The following is a 20,530-nucleotide window of genomic DNA, read 5'->3' on the forward strand; positions in this document are numbered from 1 at the left end:
TCTCAGCTGAGCTCCAGTGTGTCAGGTCTCCTCCTACAGCTGCAGCTTCACACTAAATGAGTTTTACAATGTGACACCTCCGGGGTGTGATGTAGTATTGCAGTGTAAGAATGGTCAGCAGCAGTGATGTGGCAGTAAATAAAAAGGTGGTTAGTGATCACTATAGGGCAAACAACCACCAATATAAAGAACAATCAGTGATATTTTCAGAAAAGCATTCATTCATGCTTGTTTCCCTTAAAAGACTCTTTAAAGATCTTCTTATTTACATCAGTTGATACAAATTATTATGTGTGCTATGAATATATATCATAAAGATTTCTAACACTCTTAAAAGGTAATGATCTCTATTCTGCAAATAAAAAGGTGGTTAACCTGAGTTTCTATTTACCGTACACTAGATCCCTGATATCAGGAAGCAAAATGCAGATTTGTAGTTCTGTACAGCAAACTCCATTATGTTATAGGAAATGCTTGGCCCATGTGTGACCTGTATATTTATCTCTAAAGATGCAGAATTATGTATTTATAATCTATTTACATTAGTTTCCTGTTTCTCTCCTTGCCTCTCCTTCTCCCTCATGTTGCCTCCATACTGACTTTATGTATAGTCCATGAAATAAGACCGAATTGTGAGGGCTAAAATCAATTTGGCCTAGCGTAATTGGTTTGGTTGAAGGAAATGGGCGCTGTGACTTCATGGATATTAGTCCATGGTCCATTAGTGCATTGGTCACCAGGGAACATGAACTTCAGATAACCTTGGACTTGGAGGTCGTCATTGGGGAAAAGAGAAGAGGAGAGAGAGAGAGAGAGAGAGAGAGAGAGGCAATATTTGAGTGAATGGATTTGTACAGACACAAAATCTTCCTTAATTATCTTTATTTGGACAAGCCTGATTTAAGAAAGAAAAAAAAATCAAGATTGTCAAAAGCTGAATTTCACTGGTAAACATTAATTGGTTACTACTATACAGAAGGAAAGAAAAATTAGCATCAGTCCATCCAGTATGTTATGCAGAGAAATTCCCTTTGACAGAAACTGTCATTTTGCATTAATGTGAATATAATTTGTGCTTTACATGGCAAGCGATTTTATGCGAGCGCCTTTCAAATATCAAAATAACACACACTCAATCATCCTGACTAGCGCAACAGTATTCATTACAATAAATGTGCTTTACGAAGCATCAGTGGCTCAAGAAAGTGCCCACCTGTTAAATAACCTCAGAAAGGTAAGTCTACATCGGTACACAGGTTATTCTGTACACTGGAATGTCTATATGTTATGCTACAGATTTTCTTTTCCTCTCCCAATTAACCATACATTGAGTGTAGATTTAGAGTGAGACTCATGTAAATTACATTGTTCTGTAATTAGGCAAGACTAATCCCATTACTTCCTAGTCATGGGAGGGGGGGATTCCCGAAAGCAAACCTTGGGGGAAAGGGGTGTAGAAGTGGGATACTAGATTCAAATCAAGGCACACACTGCTGCAGCTCACACTTCATTCTCTACCTTTTCCATCTCTTTCTGCCCTGAGAAATGCAGTTTCCTTCTCCTTTTCCCCACAGGCTGAACTGCTAATGCTGCAGGATTGCTTCTTCCTGGCTGTGTATGGATGTTTTTTTCCCCCCTCAATCCATCCTTCTTATACTCCTCCTTGCCAGGCTCTGCAGGTCGCAAACCCTTTGTTTCCACTGAAAACAAGATGGTTCAGAGACAGATGGGGAGGATATATATATATATATAAAAAAAATCACCTCACATGAACTCTCCTCCTCATAGGGCTTTGCGATGGAGAGAACGCACTTTGTCGTGATGGCCCTACACTCCCTGAACTGTCACGGCTTAAAAATCCACGCCTTCATACTTTAAAACCTCTCGCTGTTCCCAGTATCCATCCCTTTTGCTTGTTCCTCTGTCACATATAGCCAAGGGATCAATCTGATGGAGAGAAGACTGCCTGCTGCAGGGCCGTGCAAGCAGGGATGAGTGAACAAGGAGAGACACGTATTACAGTGAGTGCAGGTAAGAGTACATGCTGTGTTGTTGTAATGGGAAGTAAAGGGAAATCCTCCGTCTTCATTCTTAAAAATTTCCATCAGTCACTTAAAATCAGTTTTCCAGCTTTCCTTTTGTTCAGTTTGTCTTCTGGTTTGACTGTAGTGAAGGTCTGATCTACGTTCAGTTTTGCCTCATAATGCATAATTAGATGGTCAAGGATGGTAGTTGAGATGGAAAGCTAATCCTGATAAACGCCAGGCCTGGTAGCCAGACAGAGACCATGTTTAGGAGCCAGTAGTCAGACTACTAGCTCTTGGGTCACAGAGTATGAGTGACCTATCGCGTCACCCAAAAACATGGCCCATTCCAGTTCTGCTGTTAAGATGCTACACGGATAATGCCACTTATGGCTTAGACCAGCAATGCCAGGATTCACAGTGTTTCTTTTGATCATCAGAGGAAGTCTATTTCCTGGCTAGAGTGCATCGAAGTTTTGTCCAGAGAAGTTGTCCAGGTTGAGGGGTTTTGCGGGGGGGGGGGTCACAGGCTGTCCTTGCGGGCGTGGCAGCTGTCACACACCCTGACCGGGTGGTCCCAACCTCGGGAGGGTACAGGCTTGATGTGTGTGGAGCAGGGGCCGCACACACCCTGTCCACAGGCCCTGCAGTGGTGCTTGGACATGGCTGGGGTGAAGGTTTTGGAGCACTGGTGGCACTGGGTAATGTCCTGGTCCGGCACCCAGTAGTCCGGCCGAGCCACACCCTTTACGAAACCTGACGGAGTAGAGAAACAGTGAATCAAAGATGTTTTATACTGCAGGGTTTTATACTTATTTTTATAAATAATAGAATTTTAATGTTTAATAGAAATGAATGCTTAACAAAGTGGGGTCCAGAGCCTAGTTGTTTCATTTAAAGATAGGCAGAATATTATAGGAAGGTCTGATCATTGTTATCTCCCCATCTACAGTGCCAAAATTTGTCAATTTCTGAACCAAATTATCCAACAACTAAAATCTTCCCAGATTGGGGTCCTTCACACAAAATCAAATAGAAGCCTGTGTCTGTATATTTGGGTGGGGGTAGCCTTGACATCAAAGTGTTTGGGAGCCCCTGGTGTAAACCATGTCTAAGCTGTGACATGATTGGTTAGCTTAATGCCGTTTTCTGTACTGGAAGCCTTGAAGGTTGTGATTGATACACTGGCGCCCAGAAGATTTTAAGATATGATTTTCGGTACACTTCCAGAGCAGCTCACTAACTGAAGTGGTGACCATATCCTGAACAGAACGTGCTGTGAGACTGTATAATATTATATATACTGGGGTTGGTGTGAATCACTTTACAGCAATCCAGGCCTTATTAATGTTTATGAGTAACTCTCCGAACACCCATTAAAAAACTCAGACAGATATCAGGTACCATCCAGGCCATAACATGTTTATTTATGCTACTTATTCCATTCAAGTGAGCCATCAATTTGACGTTGCCCCGTGGTATGCCAATTTCACTTGACCAATTTTAGAGTCAACCGTTTATTATCAGCGCAAATTATGGATTTGTTGCCACACAGCTATCTTCGGCATGTTCAGCACTTGCCACTAAGCAACAACGAGCAGAGACACGTGGAAAGCTGTGTGGGTGGCAGGAATCTCAGTAATGGTGAAAACTGAAAATCTCACAAACTGCATAAATTTATGTGATGAATTTAACAAAAAATAACCTGTAACCTGTATTTCTGACAACCCGGGCCTAGGGATGCACCGAATATATGAATATATAAAAATATATAGCAAAACAGATTTTTAACATATCATGAATTATTAAAAACAGTTTAATGTATTAGAAAGCATAACCTCAAGCTTTCTTCATGTGCAACAGGTGAGTAAACAACTCAGTCATCAAGCACACAATAACATGTAATAATTATGTTTGGATAAAAACTGATTTATTTACACATGGTTAGGCCAGGAATGTCATGCAGCCATAAGAGCAGTCTGTTAAACACAGTGATACATTGAAATTTAACTGTCTGAGCTTACTGTGCACTTTTACATGATGTGCTGTTGTTTGCAGAAAGTCTGGGTAAAATGCATAATTTAAATCAACAGATGAAGATTGGCCAATCGGAATCAGCTCCAAAAGCCGGATTGCTGCATCCCTACCCGTCCAGCCCTGATGTGTAGCTGCAGTGCATGGAAAGACTGTGTACTTGTGAAATGTAGCTGCACTCACAGAGAGGGTAGTCCACAGCTGTAGTGACCATGTCCAGAGTAGACTGGGCCACCTCCGTCACCCTGCGGGCTATTAGGCCACGAGGCTCCACCTTACACACTGGACAGAAAAACAGAGAGAGCGAGAGCGAGAGCGAGAGAGCGAGAGAGCGAGAGAGAGAGAGAGAGAGAGAGAGAGAGATGGATGAGACAGAGAGATCACACATTTCACATCAAACCCAAAACATCAAGGAAATGGTACACTACTCAGTAGATTTGACTTTTGATGTTCTTTAAAATATCTCACGACAAAGCAGAGGAAAAGGTAACTACAGTCACCTTATAAACTCACTGACTCTCACACTCACCCACACGCTCACATGCACACACACAAAATCAACAACAACAATATCTACAGTGTCGGCAGCTATCACAGGTACAATCAACATTTAAATACAATCAGTCAGAGGCTCTTCTGCCACCATACATATTGAATTCTGCAGCCCCCAAATATTCATAACTGTGACATACTCGGCCCCAAACCCCTCACCTTATCCCTGTGGGTCAGCCAAATGGCCAACTTGGCCTGACCAAACTACTGCCCACTACTGTCTTTTTACATACAGAATATACAGAAGGAAAGAGAGTCAAGTAAAGCCAACAATACAACAACAGGGTATCTGCAGATTTCAGAAATCCAAATTGAAAACCTTTTTAATGCTACCCAGAATTGAATTTAAGATAATTTTAACAACAAAATTAAAGAAACAAAACCTGTACAAAACAGACTGAACACAGCTAATGAAAGTTATGAATCTATGTATGAGAAGAAAAAGGATGCTGTGAAATTAAATGTTTAGGGACATGATGTCCAACATGTTTGGTATATTTTATTAATCCTGTCATTTATGTAATTATTTTGGTGAAACTACACAATTTATGCCAATTGTTTTATTTTGTTGTCCTTACTTTCCAACTCTGCCTTGACTAATATCACAGAATGTAAAGAACCTGTAAGACTGTTTCAGACTTTTTATGGACCCACTGATAACTTGGGAAAGAACAGTGTTGGGTGTATCTTACCCTGGTTGTTGGTGTCGGGCGGTCCTCCCTGCCGGTAGCAGGCCCCACACACCCTGACGGGGGCGCTGCCCCAGCCCTTCTCCGGCACTGGCATCCTGTGGGTGGAGCAGGGCTGGCAGAAACCCTCGCCACACGAACGACAGTGGTGCTTCCTCTCCGCCTCCTCAAACACTTTCTCACAGCTGTGGCAGGCCTGGGGAGGACAGAGGACAGGAGAGGAGACGCATGTATCATTCATTTAACATGATCAGACTTCTGTGTTTGTTAGCTGTACAGTGGCTTTTGGCATTTTTCACATTTTATTTTCTTATATCATGACAAAGAAGAATGGGTGAAAACTGCAGTGTCCAGATGTGCAAAGGTAGAAGACACTTGCCCAAACAGACTCACAGCTGTAACTGCAGCTATAGGTACTTCTGCCAAGTATTGAAACAAGGGGATGAACACTTGCACTGTACTCAGTTATTGTCTGTTCTATATTTATCATTAAATAAAACATAGCTTGTTTTGTTTGTGTCATTAAATAAAACATAGTTTTTTTTTATTTGTCATTGCAGAGTATTTTGTGTTGATCAGTGATAAAAAATCCTGAATAAATCCATTTTGATTCCATGATAAAAAAAGGGGTGAATACTTTTTATTGGCCCTGTGTGTGGTGTGTATACAACACCCATGTGTGTGCATGTGAAGGCTGGATGTGTTGGATGTGGCGTGTGTGCCAACATGTAAACTCTGAGGTATTTCAACAGCAGGCCTTCCTAAGCAATAAGTCTGCTGTGTGTGTTTGTGTGTCTGAACGTTGATTGTAGCTACTCACAGTGATCTGTGCGTTGGGTCTCCAGTAGGGTGGTGCCACCTGGTCGGTGAGCCAGGCGGTGACAGCTTTGGTGGGGCCGGTGCTGTACTCCGACACCGACTGGATCACATAGTTCATCCCATCCAGGACCCTCTGAGCAGCATTTTGGTGGTCTGTCAGGAAGGCCTCCGTCTGGGGCGAGGAGAGAGAGAGTGAGAGACGAGAGTGGGAGGAAAACAAGGGGAGGATAGAAGGAGAGATGCATGGGGGTTAGGAGAGAAGAAGAGTAGACAGACGGAGGGAGGGAGAGAGGGAGGGAGGAAGGACAGGTGGACAAAGGAGAGTAGGAAGTAAGAAAAAGGTGCGTCTTTGTCAGTGAATCACTGATTTCCACGACTCTAGTAATGATAAATCCTTACACTAAATCACTTGCAGGAACTTAGTATCTCTTGCATGGAGAGAACAGCATGCTTAACTCCATGCAAGATGCTGTCAGTTTAATGTTGCCTTTCATCACGGCAAATGTTACATAGGTTGTAGAACATCAATCAAGAGCTTTCCTGACTTTTTGGATCCACCTGGAAATTCAGCACACAAATGATCCACCAATCAACGTGAATTTCAATAAAACCTCAACTTCCGTGATTGTTCTTTCAATACAAGAGGGAATGGCAAGTATCTGGGCTAGGAGGAACTGTACAAAATACAGTACAATGCTTATCTTTGACCTTTGAGAGTTCTGTATTAAAGGACGATTTAGTGTGCGACTTATCCCTTAGCCATGTTTACAACACTAGTTAGGGGAACCTTTGCACGAGTGTGCACACTGATGACCATGAATCAAAACAATGTATAGAACAGGTTTTCTTCCAGCTGTATGAGATGAAAAAAATCTCTGTTAAAATCACTGTTGGATATTCAAGAATAATTATGTAGAGTAGTTCTGCCTTATGGGGTTTGTTAAAGGCCCAAGGCCCAAGTAATTTCAGCATAGTACTTGCTGTTCAAACACTGACACCCCACCACTGGCTTTGTTTACAGTGATTAGTTGGACTGAAGTTTGTGAAATTTAGCGTCTGAGCTTTTGATACAGGGACTGACAGTATGTGACACCTAAACATGTATTTACATGTACTTTTAAGCTATAACAGGTTTGCTTAGGCTACATTTGAAATAAAGCAGACATGATGGGATGAAAAAGTCAAACTCTTTCAAAATCATATGTGAAATATAGATAATCCAATCAAATCCTGATTGTGATCTCGAAAGATTTGTGTAGAGAAAGAGAGATTTAAAGTGTGTGTATGTGTGTGTGAGTTCAAATACAGCAGGAAAGTGGTAGAAGAGGGGCAGACCGGACTACTCACCCCCTCCCAGACGTGCTTGACCTCGGGTCGCACTATGCTGCTCTCAGGGTCCTGGTTGCCCATCCAGTACTGTCTGCTGCGGTAGATTATACCACAGCTAGCACACTCCAACACATAGCTGAGAGAGGGGCATAGGGGTAAGAGAGGGTGAACATAAGAAAAAGAGGAAGAATGGGAATGAAAAGGTGTGTGTGTGTGTGTGTGTGTGTGTGTGTGTGTGTGTGTGTGTGTGTGTGTGTGTGTGTGTGTGTGTGTGTGTGTGCGTGTGCGCGCGCGTGTATACTTACCCTGCCCAGGCATACTTGGCCAGTCCAAACCATGGGTTATCAGTGGAAGCCGAAGTCTTAGGCACCACAATCACCTCTCTACCTCCTTCATAGCACCTCTGGAGGCATAAAGGAGAAACACACACACACAGAAAATAATATAGTGTGTTATTTTTTGTGAGTTACATGAGCTGAAGTTTATGAGATTTAATACAGAAGATGTTTACCAGGAATCAGACTCTATGGTGTGTGAGTAGTGTTGTCACAATAACAGAAATTGCAATACTATTTTGTTACCGTTATGGAAGATTTAATTTGATATTAAATTTCACAAACACTTGATAGTTTCACCAACTGTGGTGACCTCCAGAGGGCGTATACGTGTGGATGGCAGGTGGACTGGAATGGTTAAGAGAAGGAAGATTGGAATAGACCAATCTTAAAGGGGTGACTACGACTGCCCAAACACAAGGGGGACTATTAGGTTTTAGTCAATCACAAGAGACAAAAGCCAGAACCAGGAAGACAGTATCACACATAATTTGAACTGTAAGACTCTCTACTTTGGTGCTAAAGATTACATGAAATTAATTGGTGGTCAGAAAAACAATATGGCACTCACTAGTTGGATACTACAGATAGATATTTATTGAGAGATCTTGGTTAGATATGTACACCCCTTTTTTTCCTGAAACTGTATGATGGTTGAAAAACAAAAGACAAGGGTATTTTCTTTTGTCTTTCAACCTCTGACACTAAAGATGTAACGGTTGTAATGATGGAATTTGGTATAAACCATTTTTCTAACTAATAATAATATGATGCCCATTGTTATTGCCACACAATGACCCACAGCATCAATCAGTTCTCTCTCTTTCTCAAACACACACACACAACATTACCATGCAAAATAGAAAAATAGGATCATCTACTATGAAAATTCGCACTTTACTTCGTTCCTGACATGTATTTTGTTGACAAATTGCTATATGCTTTCACCATTACGCAATGCCAAATGCCAAAAACTATGTGTCTCTCTCATCATCACACGTTGCCAATTGCTAAATATGCAACCTACAACCAAGAAAAACAACACAGTAAATATGTAAAAAGCACAGTCCAGCAAAAAGTCATGAAAATACACTGCAAAGGCATCTTACCTTCACCCGACGCATGACATAGGCCTACCCAACGCACACACACATCGCCCTTGATTGGTTAATAAATTACGCTACATTCAAAACAATTTAGTAAATCCTCCCCAGTTGTGTCTCATGTCACTTAAATCAACTCACGTAGTGCAATATTTATTATTACTTTACTGAAAGAGACTTAAAGCTACACGTCGGGAGATAGACTGGGAGTAGAACTCAACCCGTTGCTGTAACTCAGTCTCAGTAAAACAAGGAGCACAATGTTCCTAAAGCATAGTAGGTTTATTTCTGTTTTTTCTTTCTTTGTAGATCACGATAAATGTATTTATGCTGTGTCGTCCAGTGTCACCCTAGTAACAATCAAATTAAGACACGTGTGGACAAATTTGGCGCCCCTAGTGGCGTGGTGCCCTGGGCAATGGCCCTGTCTGCCCCGCCCACGCACCGGCACTGATTGTGACAACACTAGGTGTGTGTGTTTCTGTCTGTCTTACCTTGCAGATAAGGACCTTGTTGTTGTACTGGTGTGCATACTGGCACAGTCCATCGGCCATGTGAGGGACCCGGTCTCTCATATGGTTCATCCCATTCTTACAGCGGACGCTGGTGAGGAAACAGAAAACCAAATGGTTCAGACCAACCTGACAGACTTCAGAGTTAGGGATGAGGAAGGGAGGGGGGAGGGGGGTTAGAAGTCTAGTGGTTCCTGCCTCTCAACCATGTGTACGGCCCACTAACCTAGGACTGAATCCTATCAGAACCCGTGTTCCTACTCTGATTCCCTCTCTCTACTGCCTTCATCAAGGAAAAAGACTTAGAAAACTCACAGAGAAAGGAAGCATATAAACAAGTTTCACATCAGAATCAGAAATCATTATGTTGTACAAAGCAGTTTCTCATTTCATTAATTAATTTAATTAACAGAATTCTATAACTCTGCCAGAGACGACAGTCAGAGATCCTCTTTTTCTGTGTGTGTGTGTGTGTGTGTGTGTATATCTTTCGAGTCTGCCAGTAAAATCCTTGAACTATGAAGAATCAAGGTTTCAGCCTATTAGGGATGCTGATGATCCATGGATCTTCACAATCTCACAAGTTACTCTGAGTACAATCAGTCACATTTAAACGTTAAAAAAGTAACACATTCTTCCTAGTATATAAAGAACATCTAACAAATGTAGCCTTTATAACAAAGTTACAAAGAGCTGTGTCACATGTTAAAAAGCTGAAGAGAAAGGGAAATAAGATACAGAGGCACACAACTCAGAAATACACTAGTATATGTGAAATTGGACAGCCTTTAGCTAACAATATGTTCAAAAGCGCATGATCTGAGGAGAATACAAAAGAAAGGGTGAAATAACATCTGATGCAGGACAGGATGGAGAATGTTAATCATGTTCTAAACTCAGGACAGCTAGTTCAAAACGGTACAATAGAATACAATGGCAAATGATAAAATATGATGTTAGTCATCTTTCATTTGGGCACAGCCTGTTCTAAAAAAAAAAAGGAAAGTAGACTAGAGTAACCTGACATTTATGCCTGGAGCCAAAAGGACACAAGTGGACTTCACTAGACCTGACTGGTGCTGAAGGGCTTGGGTCAAGTCAGGTTGAATTTCTCACCTTACTCCTCAGGTTTTGGTCAGGCATGGTACCCAAAATATTGTTGAAAATTACACTTAATAGAAATGTATCATTAAACAAATGCTGATTCTGTACGGTCCCATGGCACATTTGTGGCAATAATGTATCATTCTTTCTGAATATGCGGAGAGGACTGCAAGAGCAGAGCTGTGCGAAAACTAGCTAAGGTGTGAAAATTCATAGTTAAAAATAGATTTTCACAACTGCTAGAAATTTTGAGGGAGTTTAATGTTGCACAGGTATGGAGGAGTAAAGTGTCTCACCTGCCTTACCATGCCTCTTGATAACCACTGTGCCATGGCAAACATTATTAGCATTATTAGCTCACAAACAGCGACAGTATATCCCCTTAGGCTTGGCTGGGGTTCTGGACAGAAAATTCCTTGATTCAGGTTGAGTCTGGCTCAAATTCTCAGGCCCAAGTCAGTGGAGCGGAGCGAAGTGGAACACAGTAGAAAATGACTGAGTACCTGCTTGAAGACATTTGTAATGACTTACTTGCAGCTGAGGCAAACAGAGGAGCAGGTGAAGTACTCGTCAGGGAAGAAGGAGTACAGAGTGATCTTGTCGTCAGATATTTCCCCACAGAAACGCTCACTCAGGGCCTGGGGAGAGAGGGGGAGGGGGGAGGAGAAGGAGGGAGAGGAGAGACAGAGGGAGATGAGAGTCGAGAGGAAGTGGAGGAGAGACTTTCAATATATCTGTGAGGCCATGACACAAACTCATATAACAGCAAAACATTCTCTCTCAGGCTGTGTTCACACTTACATGTTTTTTCAAACTGCCAGCACCTATTTTAAACTAAAAAGGTAATGTGGACAGAAAGTGGCCACTTTGGTATAAATGCTGTGCCTAGATTCTTATTTAGGCAAATCGGAGCTCATTCTAATGTTGAGAAACTTTTCAGAGGAGCGCACATGATGTCCCATGGTGCGTTTTTGTCAAGTGACCAATCACAACGAAGAAGAGGCAGGTTTCACGCTATGCAAGAATAACCGTTGACAGTTACAACCAAAATTAAACAGAAAGTAGCAGTAAGAAAGCTAGTAATAGTTGTTATTGTAATCATAAAGAGTCAGAATGGGAGCATATTGCCTGTGTTGTCTGAGTTTCTGTTAAATGCTAAAGAGTTGGGCATAAGTTCTGTCTGTCGATAGTGGCAGTTGGTCATTAAGAAAACAAAGTGCGCCTCACACAACCCGCTTTTTATTATCAGCAGAAAATGCAGTTGATTCAACAGGAATAGTGTGAGCGCACCCTCATTCAAACATACCCTCATACCCCGCCTCCAACTCCTCCTCCCTCTCCGTCCAGTCACTCACCTCCAGAGCGTGGAACACTATCCCGGGCTGGCGGGGGGAGCGGGTGTGAGTGTTCTTCACTTGCTGCCTGACGGCCTCTAGCAGCCGGCTGTAGTCGGTGGGAGGTGTGATGGTGTGGGTGCCGACGTACTGCACCGAGCTGAAGGCCTCCGTCCCCAAGCCCAGATCGTGGAAACGCTTCTGGAGCAGCGTGTCGGCATAGCCGGCGTCCTTAGCGTCTACAATGGAGGAGAGGGGACAGTTCAACAACTGAACAACTTGAGAATAATACAACAAGTGTTAAGATGCTACATAATAAAGATGCAGTGTCTTCTTTGACCTATATACACGTCTGAAGTGGATGTGGAAGTGTGTATCACTCCCTTTTCACATTATCAGGTGTACAGATGGGAGAGCAAATGTAGTGTGTACAGGTGTGCAAACATTTTTGTTATCCCTGTGCTTATGCCTCATTCTTTCTGTTTTCTATTTTCCAGTAACACAAATAGTGAGGAGAAAAAACATATATGGGTCAGGAGCATCTATATACTATGAAAACTCACTTTCTACACAGACGGTGAGCAAAAGAGGAGGGAGGATGAGATAGATGATAAGTAATGGAGAGAGAGAGAGGGAAAGAGTTTGACTGGGAATCTCTACCTGTGAGAGAGATTCAAATACAAACTCAAAGCCATGCAAAACTTCCTCCACAACCACAGAAAGGCACAAGTACATTCTCACACATGCAGCTCAGTGTGTTTATTTCCCTACCGTAACCCAGCAACTGGGTGTGCGTGGTCTCCTGGAAGACGATGACGGCGGGCCCCAGGGAAGAGAGGGGCACGTCCAGACCACAGCGGCTGGACAGGGCCCTCAGCTCCGGGGTGAAGTGCTTCAGGTAGGCCCCCGAGGCGCTGCTCAGGAACTGGAACATGTCGTTGTGGAGGCGCTCGGCCCGCGTACGGTACACCACCACATCTGACACCGCCAACACCTGGGAGAGAGGGGAGCAGACGTATATAGAGTCGAAACTGGGGTGGCATCTTAGGCTGCAATCAAATCATTGAATAAAGAAAATGGGACATATAGAGAAATGAAACATAGAAATAGCTGTACAAGGCTGTGTTGATAGAATACAGCGCCACTAGAGAAACAGGAAAGGTGGAGGAGAAAGAGGGTTGCATACCACACACATCTTGAGCTGATTTTGATCACAATATTGCGAATAAATGGCAAGCCAAGTGACTTAGAGCACTCAGCCACCAGGATGCCCCCCAATTTTAGCTGTGTGGTGAAAATGACGAAGATGGAGAATTGCAAGCAGGGCACAATACTAATGTTTTTTCCAAAGCACACAGTAGTTGATAAATTCCAAAATTCACCAGCCAGCTAGATTTAAAGAACATAAAAGGTCCTCCAAATGATGATTGGCTACCTACCAAAGTGTCTGCTTGAGTAGAAAACTTCCTTGCCACAGCCAAAATGTATCAGCATTTGGCTAGTGGCTGGTGTTAATTTCCCACCTTGATCACAGGTCAGCCAATTAAATTGTAATAAATTGCAGAGTGTGTGCTGTGCAGACAGGCTGAATGAACTTTACTGCTATGTGTAAATGTATCCATCTATCAAGTCATGACACCAAAACCAAGCGGTGAATACTGGCGTTACCTTGAGCAGCAGCCGCATTCTCTGGTTCTGATTGGCTGCGGCCCCCAGCAGGCCCTCGGTATCCAGGGCGACCAGGCAGAGGGCGGGGTCATAGGCGGCCCACACCCCCACGGTGCAGGAGCTGGGGGACTTGGAGGTGTAAAACACAGTCTCACCTCCAAATAGGATGTGGTTGAGGGTGTGGGACTTGCCGTCGCCGGTGTTGCCGAAGATGGAGAGGACCTTGGCGCCCGCCACGTCCCCGCAGCCCAGCCGCTCCACAAACTCAGACTCATCACGCACCTGGAGGGAGACAAGGGAGAACACCAAGTGGAGGACCATTAGATGGAATATAATGGATGACAGAGGGTGCCATTCCCCTTCTTGACACAATATCATTAACCACCCTGCTGATTTCATCGAAATCTGTGGAAAACTTGTCCGATTTGGACAATGAAGACACCGGTGACAGGGAGCCATAAGGGATGACAAAATGAAGGACATCTTATATTTTCTATGATTCTATGAACTATTTATATTCAGCCCTGGAAAAAACTTTATGATGGGACACAGAACTGTTAGTCGACTAAAGTGTTTTCTACTCCAGTAAGCAGGTTCTATTCGTTAACAACATACTGTTGAGCCTTCAACTCTCTGAGGACATAAGGACTAAATTGGCTGAGCAAACATCCCAGACTGCTTGGATAACTCCAAAATCATTATCGACTGCACTTTGTACTATAACAGCAATGCGATGAGACTGTGTCTCCCTGCGGGCCGGTTGTGTGGTATGGGTGTGCTGTATGACTCACCAGGGACTTTCCCAAAGAGAAACCAATTTGCTGGTCTGCCTCTATCTAGTTTTGTTTACAGGGTAAAGACAATTGAAGGTAGCCGGGAAAACAGTTTTAAGCCTTTCTTATTGTTGAGATGTTATGAACCTCAGAGTAACAGCTTGACAAAGACATTAGCTAGCTACAACGTAGGCTAAATATGTTTTGCTAGTTAACTACATTAGCTAACAGTAGAGGGAATGAGACAGTTCTTCCCTGTCAGCATTCTTACTTAGTTGAGATAATATTATTACCCTCACTTATTTGGTTGTTTTTTAGGTTGTTGGGCTCATTTACCAACAATGTAGCCGTTAAATATAAGTGTCACCAAGATATGTTATGGCCTGAACTGGCATTTGTTTCATCTTCTTAGCCTAGCGGCTAACCGTTAGCAACCTCTCGCTAAGTTGACGTTAGCTACCTGCAGGTTTTCTTGTTCGTCCACCAGCAGGAAACTCCGGGCATTGTCGGGATGCTGCTCTGGCTTCCCAGGACAGATCGATACATTCTCCATTTCTTTCATCAGTAATTCGGACATCGTTGTTTAATTAATCGAGCATGTTTTGGTCGGCGGACGGCAAAACGAAAGTTCACCCACTCCTGTCTTTCTGTCTGTCAATCACAACACCAGCGCGTGTAGTGACGCTGTGGGAGGAGCCAGAGAGCACGCTGGCAGTGTCGCACAGACGCACGACCAAACGTCTATATACCTGATACGTTATCGCCACCTTGTGGTCAAAATACAAGATTGAACTCAGAACTTGACATCATTGTGTGATTCAAGAAACTTCAGAAATCAATGAATAAGAAAGCATAAAATGAGATGAGATGATGGCCACACAAATAACCCTGTAAATTATGTGTGTACTGGCAGGCAAATATGTTTATTTAGATACATTTTGCAAACAAAATAAATCCCAGACCATGTGATGCTTAGTTCCACCGTGCAATTGAAGATTGGTGCGTGTAAACAGTAGCCTAGTTCATAATCACTGCAGTCTGCAGTGAATCAAAGTTTCCATTTAACTGGCAGAGAGTGTTTTATTGGAGCACTGCTGCCATGTTAGAGCTGCTTGCTAATGTTCATTAAATATTTGTTAGCACAGATCTATAAATATCACATGTCACAGAATGGCTTCAGAGTGGCGCCACCGCTGCTAAACTGACATGGAGAAAGAAATTCCAGCATTGCTGGTCTTGGGCTGAGCTCCAGCTGTCTGTCCTTCCTTCCTCCCTTACTTCCTTCCTTCCTTCCCTCCTTCCCTCCTTCCTTCCTTTCAATATGTAATGAATGAAATGTGTTTAATTTAATGTCCAGGGCTCTTGGAAGAGTTACCCACTTGGGCCAAAAAGAATAAAGAATAAAGAAAAACAATCAAACCTCATATCGAACATGTATGGATAGGTGAAAAGTTAGACAGGCCTAAGTATAAGCCACATAGCTGCTTCTTTAGAACACACCTCCTTTCAGATCTCCTTTCAGGCAAGCGAGTTAAGCAGGGAAGGAAGGAAAGTAGATAGGAGGGAAGGGAGGGAGGGATTTGGAGGGTAGTGAGAGGGTCCTAGCCTTTCTCTTGGCTCGACCATGAAGCGACAAATGTCTGAAAGAATCAATTATGCTCCCAACCCGACGCCCCTGATTAATGAATAATTAAAGCTGCTCGGTGCAGGGCCACCTAGCATAGATAATATACGATTAACCACGGCTCTACCAGCATGACGCTACTAATGTAGGCTAACGTTAGGTATTTTAGACACATTTCTAAGTCAGCCAAAGTAAGCACTTTATTTGACCACATCCAAATTGCTTTCTCAGACTGCAATATCATCTCTGAGCATTGCTTATATGAGGTGCATTTAAAAATAATATTGATAGTTCATAATATTGATCATAAAATATGGAGTTGGCTGAATATGCTTTGCTGGATAGTGAGTTTGCTATGCTGGCAATGCTCAGGAATGTAGTAGAGGGTAAACCAAACTCATTTTACACAGCTTTTTATTTGCAAAATACGGTTTTAGGTTGACAGAAATCTGCCTGACATAAAGTCACAGTGTACATTGTAGTATGTTATGTGAAATAATGTCTTAAAAATGAAATGTCATGGATTTTTGCTTCTTTTGGTGGTTGTTTGCCCTATTGTTAATCACACACTGGAAATCATTCCCACCTTTTATTCATCACTACATCACCGGTTACACCCATATCCACCTGCCTAGGACAGGACTGCATCAGTGTATTGTGCTGCGAGAGTTACAGTAGTCTATATATAGTGTTTTTACAGATACATAGCCTACAGAGAGAGAGAGAGAGAGAGAGAGAGAGAGAGACAGAGAGAGAGAGAGAGAGAGAGAGATTCACCTGTTTTTCAACCCACCTTGACAAAAGAATCTCAGATTCATTTATTTTTTTTGCCTCACTTCAGCATCCACTCACCAGCAGCCTTCAATATGAAATGCACGCACCAAGTTGCCAGTTTTTATCATGTGATGTAATGTTGGCAGGCCAGTGGAGATAAAAAAAAAAATGTGATTGTGAAAGCCTCGCCCATCATCAGCCAGACAAGGCAACAATGCATGAGAGAGACTGGCACCCACAGACTGACAGACAGTCCTGCAACCCAACCTTGACATAACTGTAGACGTTTTTTTTTGTTTTTTTTAGGAGGGGGAGGGAAGGAGGGAGGGGGGGCGCTTTACACTTACAAAGTCCGAGGCGGGACTGTGGTACATTTTAAACCGCTACCCACGCCGGTACTTGTAGTGCGCTCCCCCATCGGCATGTTTCATGTTGACATGCGTAAAAAACTACACTTCCCCGATGCTGTCACCGCGCGCTCCCGCCTCCCATTGGCTGGCCGCTGCAGCCGCAGCCCCAGAGAATGAATGAAATTGAAATAGCTGCTACATTACATGTACAATACCGGGCTCTGCAGTGTTGCATTCTATCATACTATACCAAAATGGCCACAGCGGTACAGAACCCCCTCAAATCGTAAGTACGGCACCTTTCCGAGGCATTTGGCGTTTTGTATCTGTGCATGCTGTCAGTGCAATTGAACAAGCCTATTCCCAGATCATTTTCAGGATGATTACAAACACATCTATACGTGCAATGCGTACAGCACAGATAGAGGCATTTTTGTGAGGGGATGAGATCTAGCCCAGAGAAAGTTACATATGAGACAGGCTGGGGTTTCTCTCTGTTTTTTCTGTTTTTTGTGCATGAGGGGATTATTGTGCGCTCCGATGCAATTCAGATAATCATTTCCCTGAGCCAGCAGCGGCCGCATGTGTGTGCAGGGATATGGAGGAATGCTGGAGGTAGATTTCGGTGACCCGGTATGTCCCTTGCCAGTGTAGCCAGCCAAGATCACGGTCAAAGCCAGGCTGGAGCGGCAGGCTGGCCGGGAGGCAGGGAGCTTTACTGGGGCTTTGGTACCTGTGTGCACATTTTGGACAGAGGGGGGTAAACAGGTAGGCAGAATTAAGCTCCCCGCTAGGGATTTTTAGGCTACATCGATTCCTCTACTGTCGGAAACAGAGGATAGAATAGAATAGTGGGCTACGGCTGTGCGCGGCTTTAACTCCGAGACTTGCTTTCATCTTCGAGCGCCTATAATGAAGCCTAGAATAAAAATCTAAATTTACTCAGCGCGTCGGGAGTAAACGTGTATAGCTTAGCGGACATTTGTTTCCATCAAGGGGTGTCGGAAGGGGTGGATAATCCGCGAAGTTTCTCCTGTGATGATTCCCTTTGTGCAGATTTGGGTCTTTTTTTTTTCCTTTTCTGATACGAGACTGGTTTCACCGGAATGCAGACGCCTGCTGCCCGCCTGGGCTCCCGGCCAAAAAGGTGGCTGATGTGCGTCTGTCAGCGGGTACTTATAGAGATCTAGATGGGGGGGAAAAAACACAATAGCTTCAATATAAACATACAGTCTCGGAGGACAAAAAAAGATCCATCTTAGACAGTTTGAAACAAAGAAAAGTCATAGGCGTGCAAAGCAGGGGCGCACATTGGAGGCTATATAGGTTCTACCTGAGCAGGGAAATGGGATATAGGCTGTCTGTCTGTCTGTCTGTCTGTTTGTCAGCCTCTCTGAGATGCAGACACAGGCGACATTTCGTGCAATTTCATGAACGACTGCCCTACGCGCGTGCTTTGAAGAGCACTTCACAGGAAAGAGGAAACTGCTAAGGGAATTTCAGTGCTGCTGATTGGGCAACAGCGCGCTGCCCTGATTGACTGTGATGGCATTTCATTGTTTTGGCAAAATGCATGGCGCTCATAGCGTCACACGCATCCTAGTAATATAGTGGAATGCTATAAGGCGAATAGTCGTAAGGTTTAGGGTTTGTTATGCTCTAATAAGCAGATATCCAGTGGGTTTATGTGATGATGGGACAAGAATGGACAGGTGGACTTGATGGAGGCTGTAATGTGGGACCTTTGAGTTCAAAGCTTCCTTGGTCCTCTCCTTTTCTCCTCTCCTCCTCTCCTCTCTCCTCTCCTCTCCTCTCCTCTCCTCTCCTCTCTGGGATGCTCATCCAAGCAGAGCCAGAGTGTGGCCAGATTGCTCCCAGAGGCCCTCAGCGACACCATGTCAAGGGGATTAAATTGACTGATTTGCATGAAATATACGAATGTGGTACCAGGGCAGAGAGAGAGAGAGAGAGAGAGAGAGAGAAGAGGTGGTGGTAAGAGGACAAGAGAGAGAGATAGAGGCAGAGTAAAGTGAATGGTTGGAAATACTGAAGCTAGCAATGAACTAGAATCCAATTTATAATGGAAGTGTCCTTAAATGTATTTTTTTTTATTTTGATGCATTTCTGCCTTATTAGAGAGTGCACAGTGTAAAGTGACAGGAAAGTTAGGCAGCAGAGAAAGAGGATGACATGCAGCAGCCATGCAACAAAGCAGTGAGGCAGATTCAAACCTGCAGTGATGCTGGCACAGAGTCTGACCAGGACTCCCGATCCTATGTGCTGCAATAAAGCTGTATGTATTTATTATCGAAGGCCTCGGCCACAGCAATCAAAGCCCCTTTTAACATCTCACCCACTGTAAATGCCATCGTTACGCAGCACGGGTTTAACTACATTCTAGTTACTATGTTGCGATCTGCTTTTTAAACAAGCCCCGGTAATTAGCCATGTCTACAAACAAACATCGCTATTAGAGGCTTACAAATTGCAGGCCCATCCAGCAAAATGGGCCAAGCAACGAGCAAAATTTGGTTCAATCTCGGCCCTAATAGGCTGGCTAGCTGCACAGCGGAGACGATGCTTGTTGTGTCCCGAAATGTCCTTAAACCTTGTTGAACCTCGGCAGTGTGTAAATTAGAAGCTAATTCAGTGGATGCAAATTCAGTGGATGCATTTACAATTGTTACCCATTACCTTGCCAAGGGTGAGTGGGACTTTCACTGAGTACAATGCAGTGATAGTCAGTAGCCGTGTGTGTGTGTGTGTGTGTGTGTGTGTGTGTGCGTGCGTGCAAGTACAGTGGAGGTTTCATTTGTGTGCGAAGCCAAATCAGTAGAGGAGCGAGCAGCTAGCTCCAATCTACTGGGCATTTCCCTACCAGCTCTCTCTCTCTCTCTCTCTCTCTTGCTCTCTCTCTCTCTGCTGGATTAGAGACTCATTTAATCTCTCTTTCTCTCCTTCTCCTCCGCTTCCCTCTCTCCACACATATCTCTGTTTCTCTCTCTCTCTCTCTATCTCTCTCTCGGTCTCTCTCTGCCTCTGCCTCTCTCCCTCTTGTTTTCCCTCTGTCCTCCTGTCACCCCTGCTGCCCATTTTCCACATCCCCTCCCTCCTTCTTTATCACTTTCTCCATCCATCCATCACTCTATCGCCATCTCCTCTCGTTCAGTTCTCTCTCGCTCTCTCTTTCCCCTTCCTTCTCTGCATCCTCAAACCATCTGAGCCCTCCATATCGCTCCCCCCCTCACCCCACCTCCCCAGCTCCCTACATTGCGAGTCAAGGCATGTCACTATTTTAATATTCAGCAAAAAGTATCGAAAGAAATTCTGCATGCGTTTGTGTCAGATCCCTTTAAATCTAGTGGGATGGCTTATTCCTAACAGTTCCTTTAGAGGGATTTACTCCAGATTTGGCGACTTTTGATTCTGACTAGCAGAAAGAGTTTATGGTCTCCTATTTATACCAGTTTATACCATCTTCCCATATGCGCCGTGACATGACTGCT

General features: G+C 43.7%; 1 protein-coding gene across 1 annotated transcript; it reads right to left on the reverse strand.

Annotated features, from left to right (window-relative positions):
• Window positions 1-883: 883 nt before the first annotated feature.
• LOC139639408 (zinc finger FYVE domain-containing protein 1) lies at window positions 884-14,920 on the reverse strand. The gene is made up of 12 exons (XM_071513500.1): window positions 14,737-14,920; window positions 13,504-13,785; window positions 12,607-12,829; window positions 11,857-12,074; window positions 11,033-11,139; window positions 9,380-9,488; window positions 7,753-7,850; window positions 7,466-7,583; window positions 6,120-6,290; window positions 5,303-5,495; window positions 4,242-4,340; window positions 884-2,780 (listed from the first exon to the last, which is right to left on the reverse strand). The coding sequence occupies exons 1-12, from the start codon at window positions 14,851-14,853 to the stop codon at window positions 2,548-2,550; spliced, it is 1,968 nt and encodes a 655-aa protein (XP_071369601.1). The 5' UTR covers window positions 14,854-14,920; the 3' UTR covers window positions 884-2,547.
• Window positions 14,921-20,530: the final 5,610 nt, after the last annotated feature.

The sequence above is a fragment of the Centroberyx affinis genome, unplaced genomic scaffold, assembly GCF_046629955.1.
Source record: "Centroberyx affinis isolate AG114_WGS23_722 - 3 ecotype Tasmania unplaced genomic scaffold, CSIRO-AGI_Caff_v1 ptg007238l_1, whole genome shotgun sequence".
In the NCBI taxonomy this organism is placed as follows: Eukaryota; Metazoa; Chordata; class Actinopteri; order Beryciformes; family Berycidae; genus Centroberyx; species Centroberyx affinis.

Coding starts and splice junctions, on each gene's coding strand:
- LOC139639408 (XM_071513500.1), bottom strand. CDS start 14,853: ATGTCCGAATTACTGATGAAAGAAATGGAGAATGTATCGATCTGTCCT. Junction 13,786..14,736: donor ACGAACAAGAAAACCTGCAG/GTAGCTAACGTC, acceptor GTCTCCCTCCAG/GTGCGTGATGAGTCTGAGTT. Junction 7,584..7,752: donor GCCAAGTATGCCTGGGCAGG/GTAAGTATACAC, acceptor CCCCTCTCTCAG/CTATGTGTTGGAGTGTGCTA.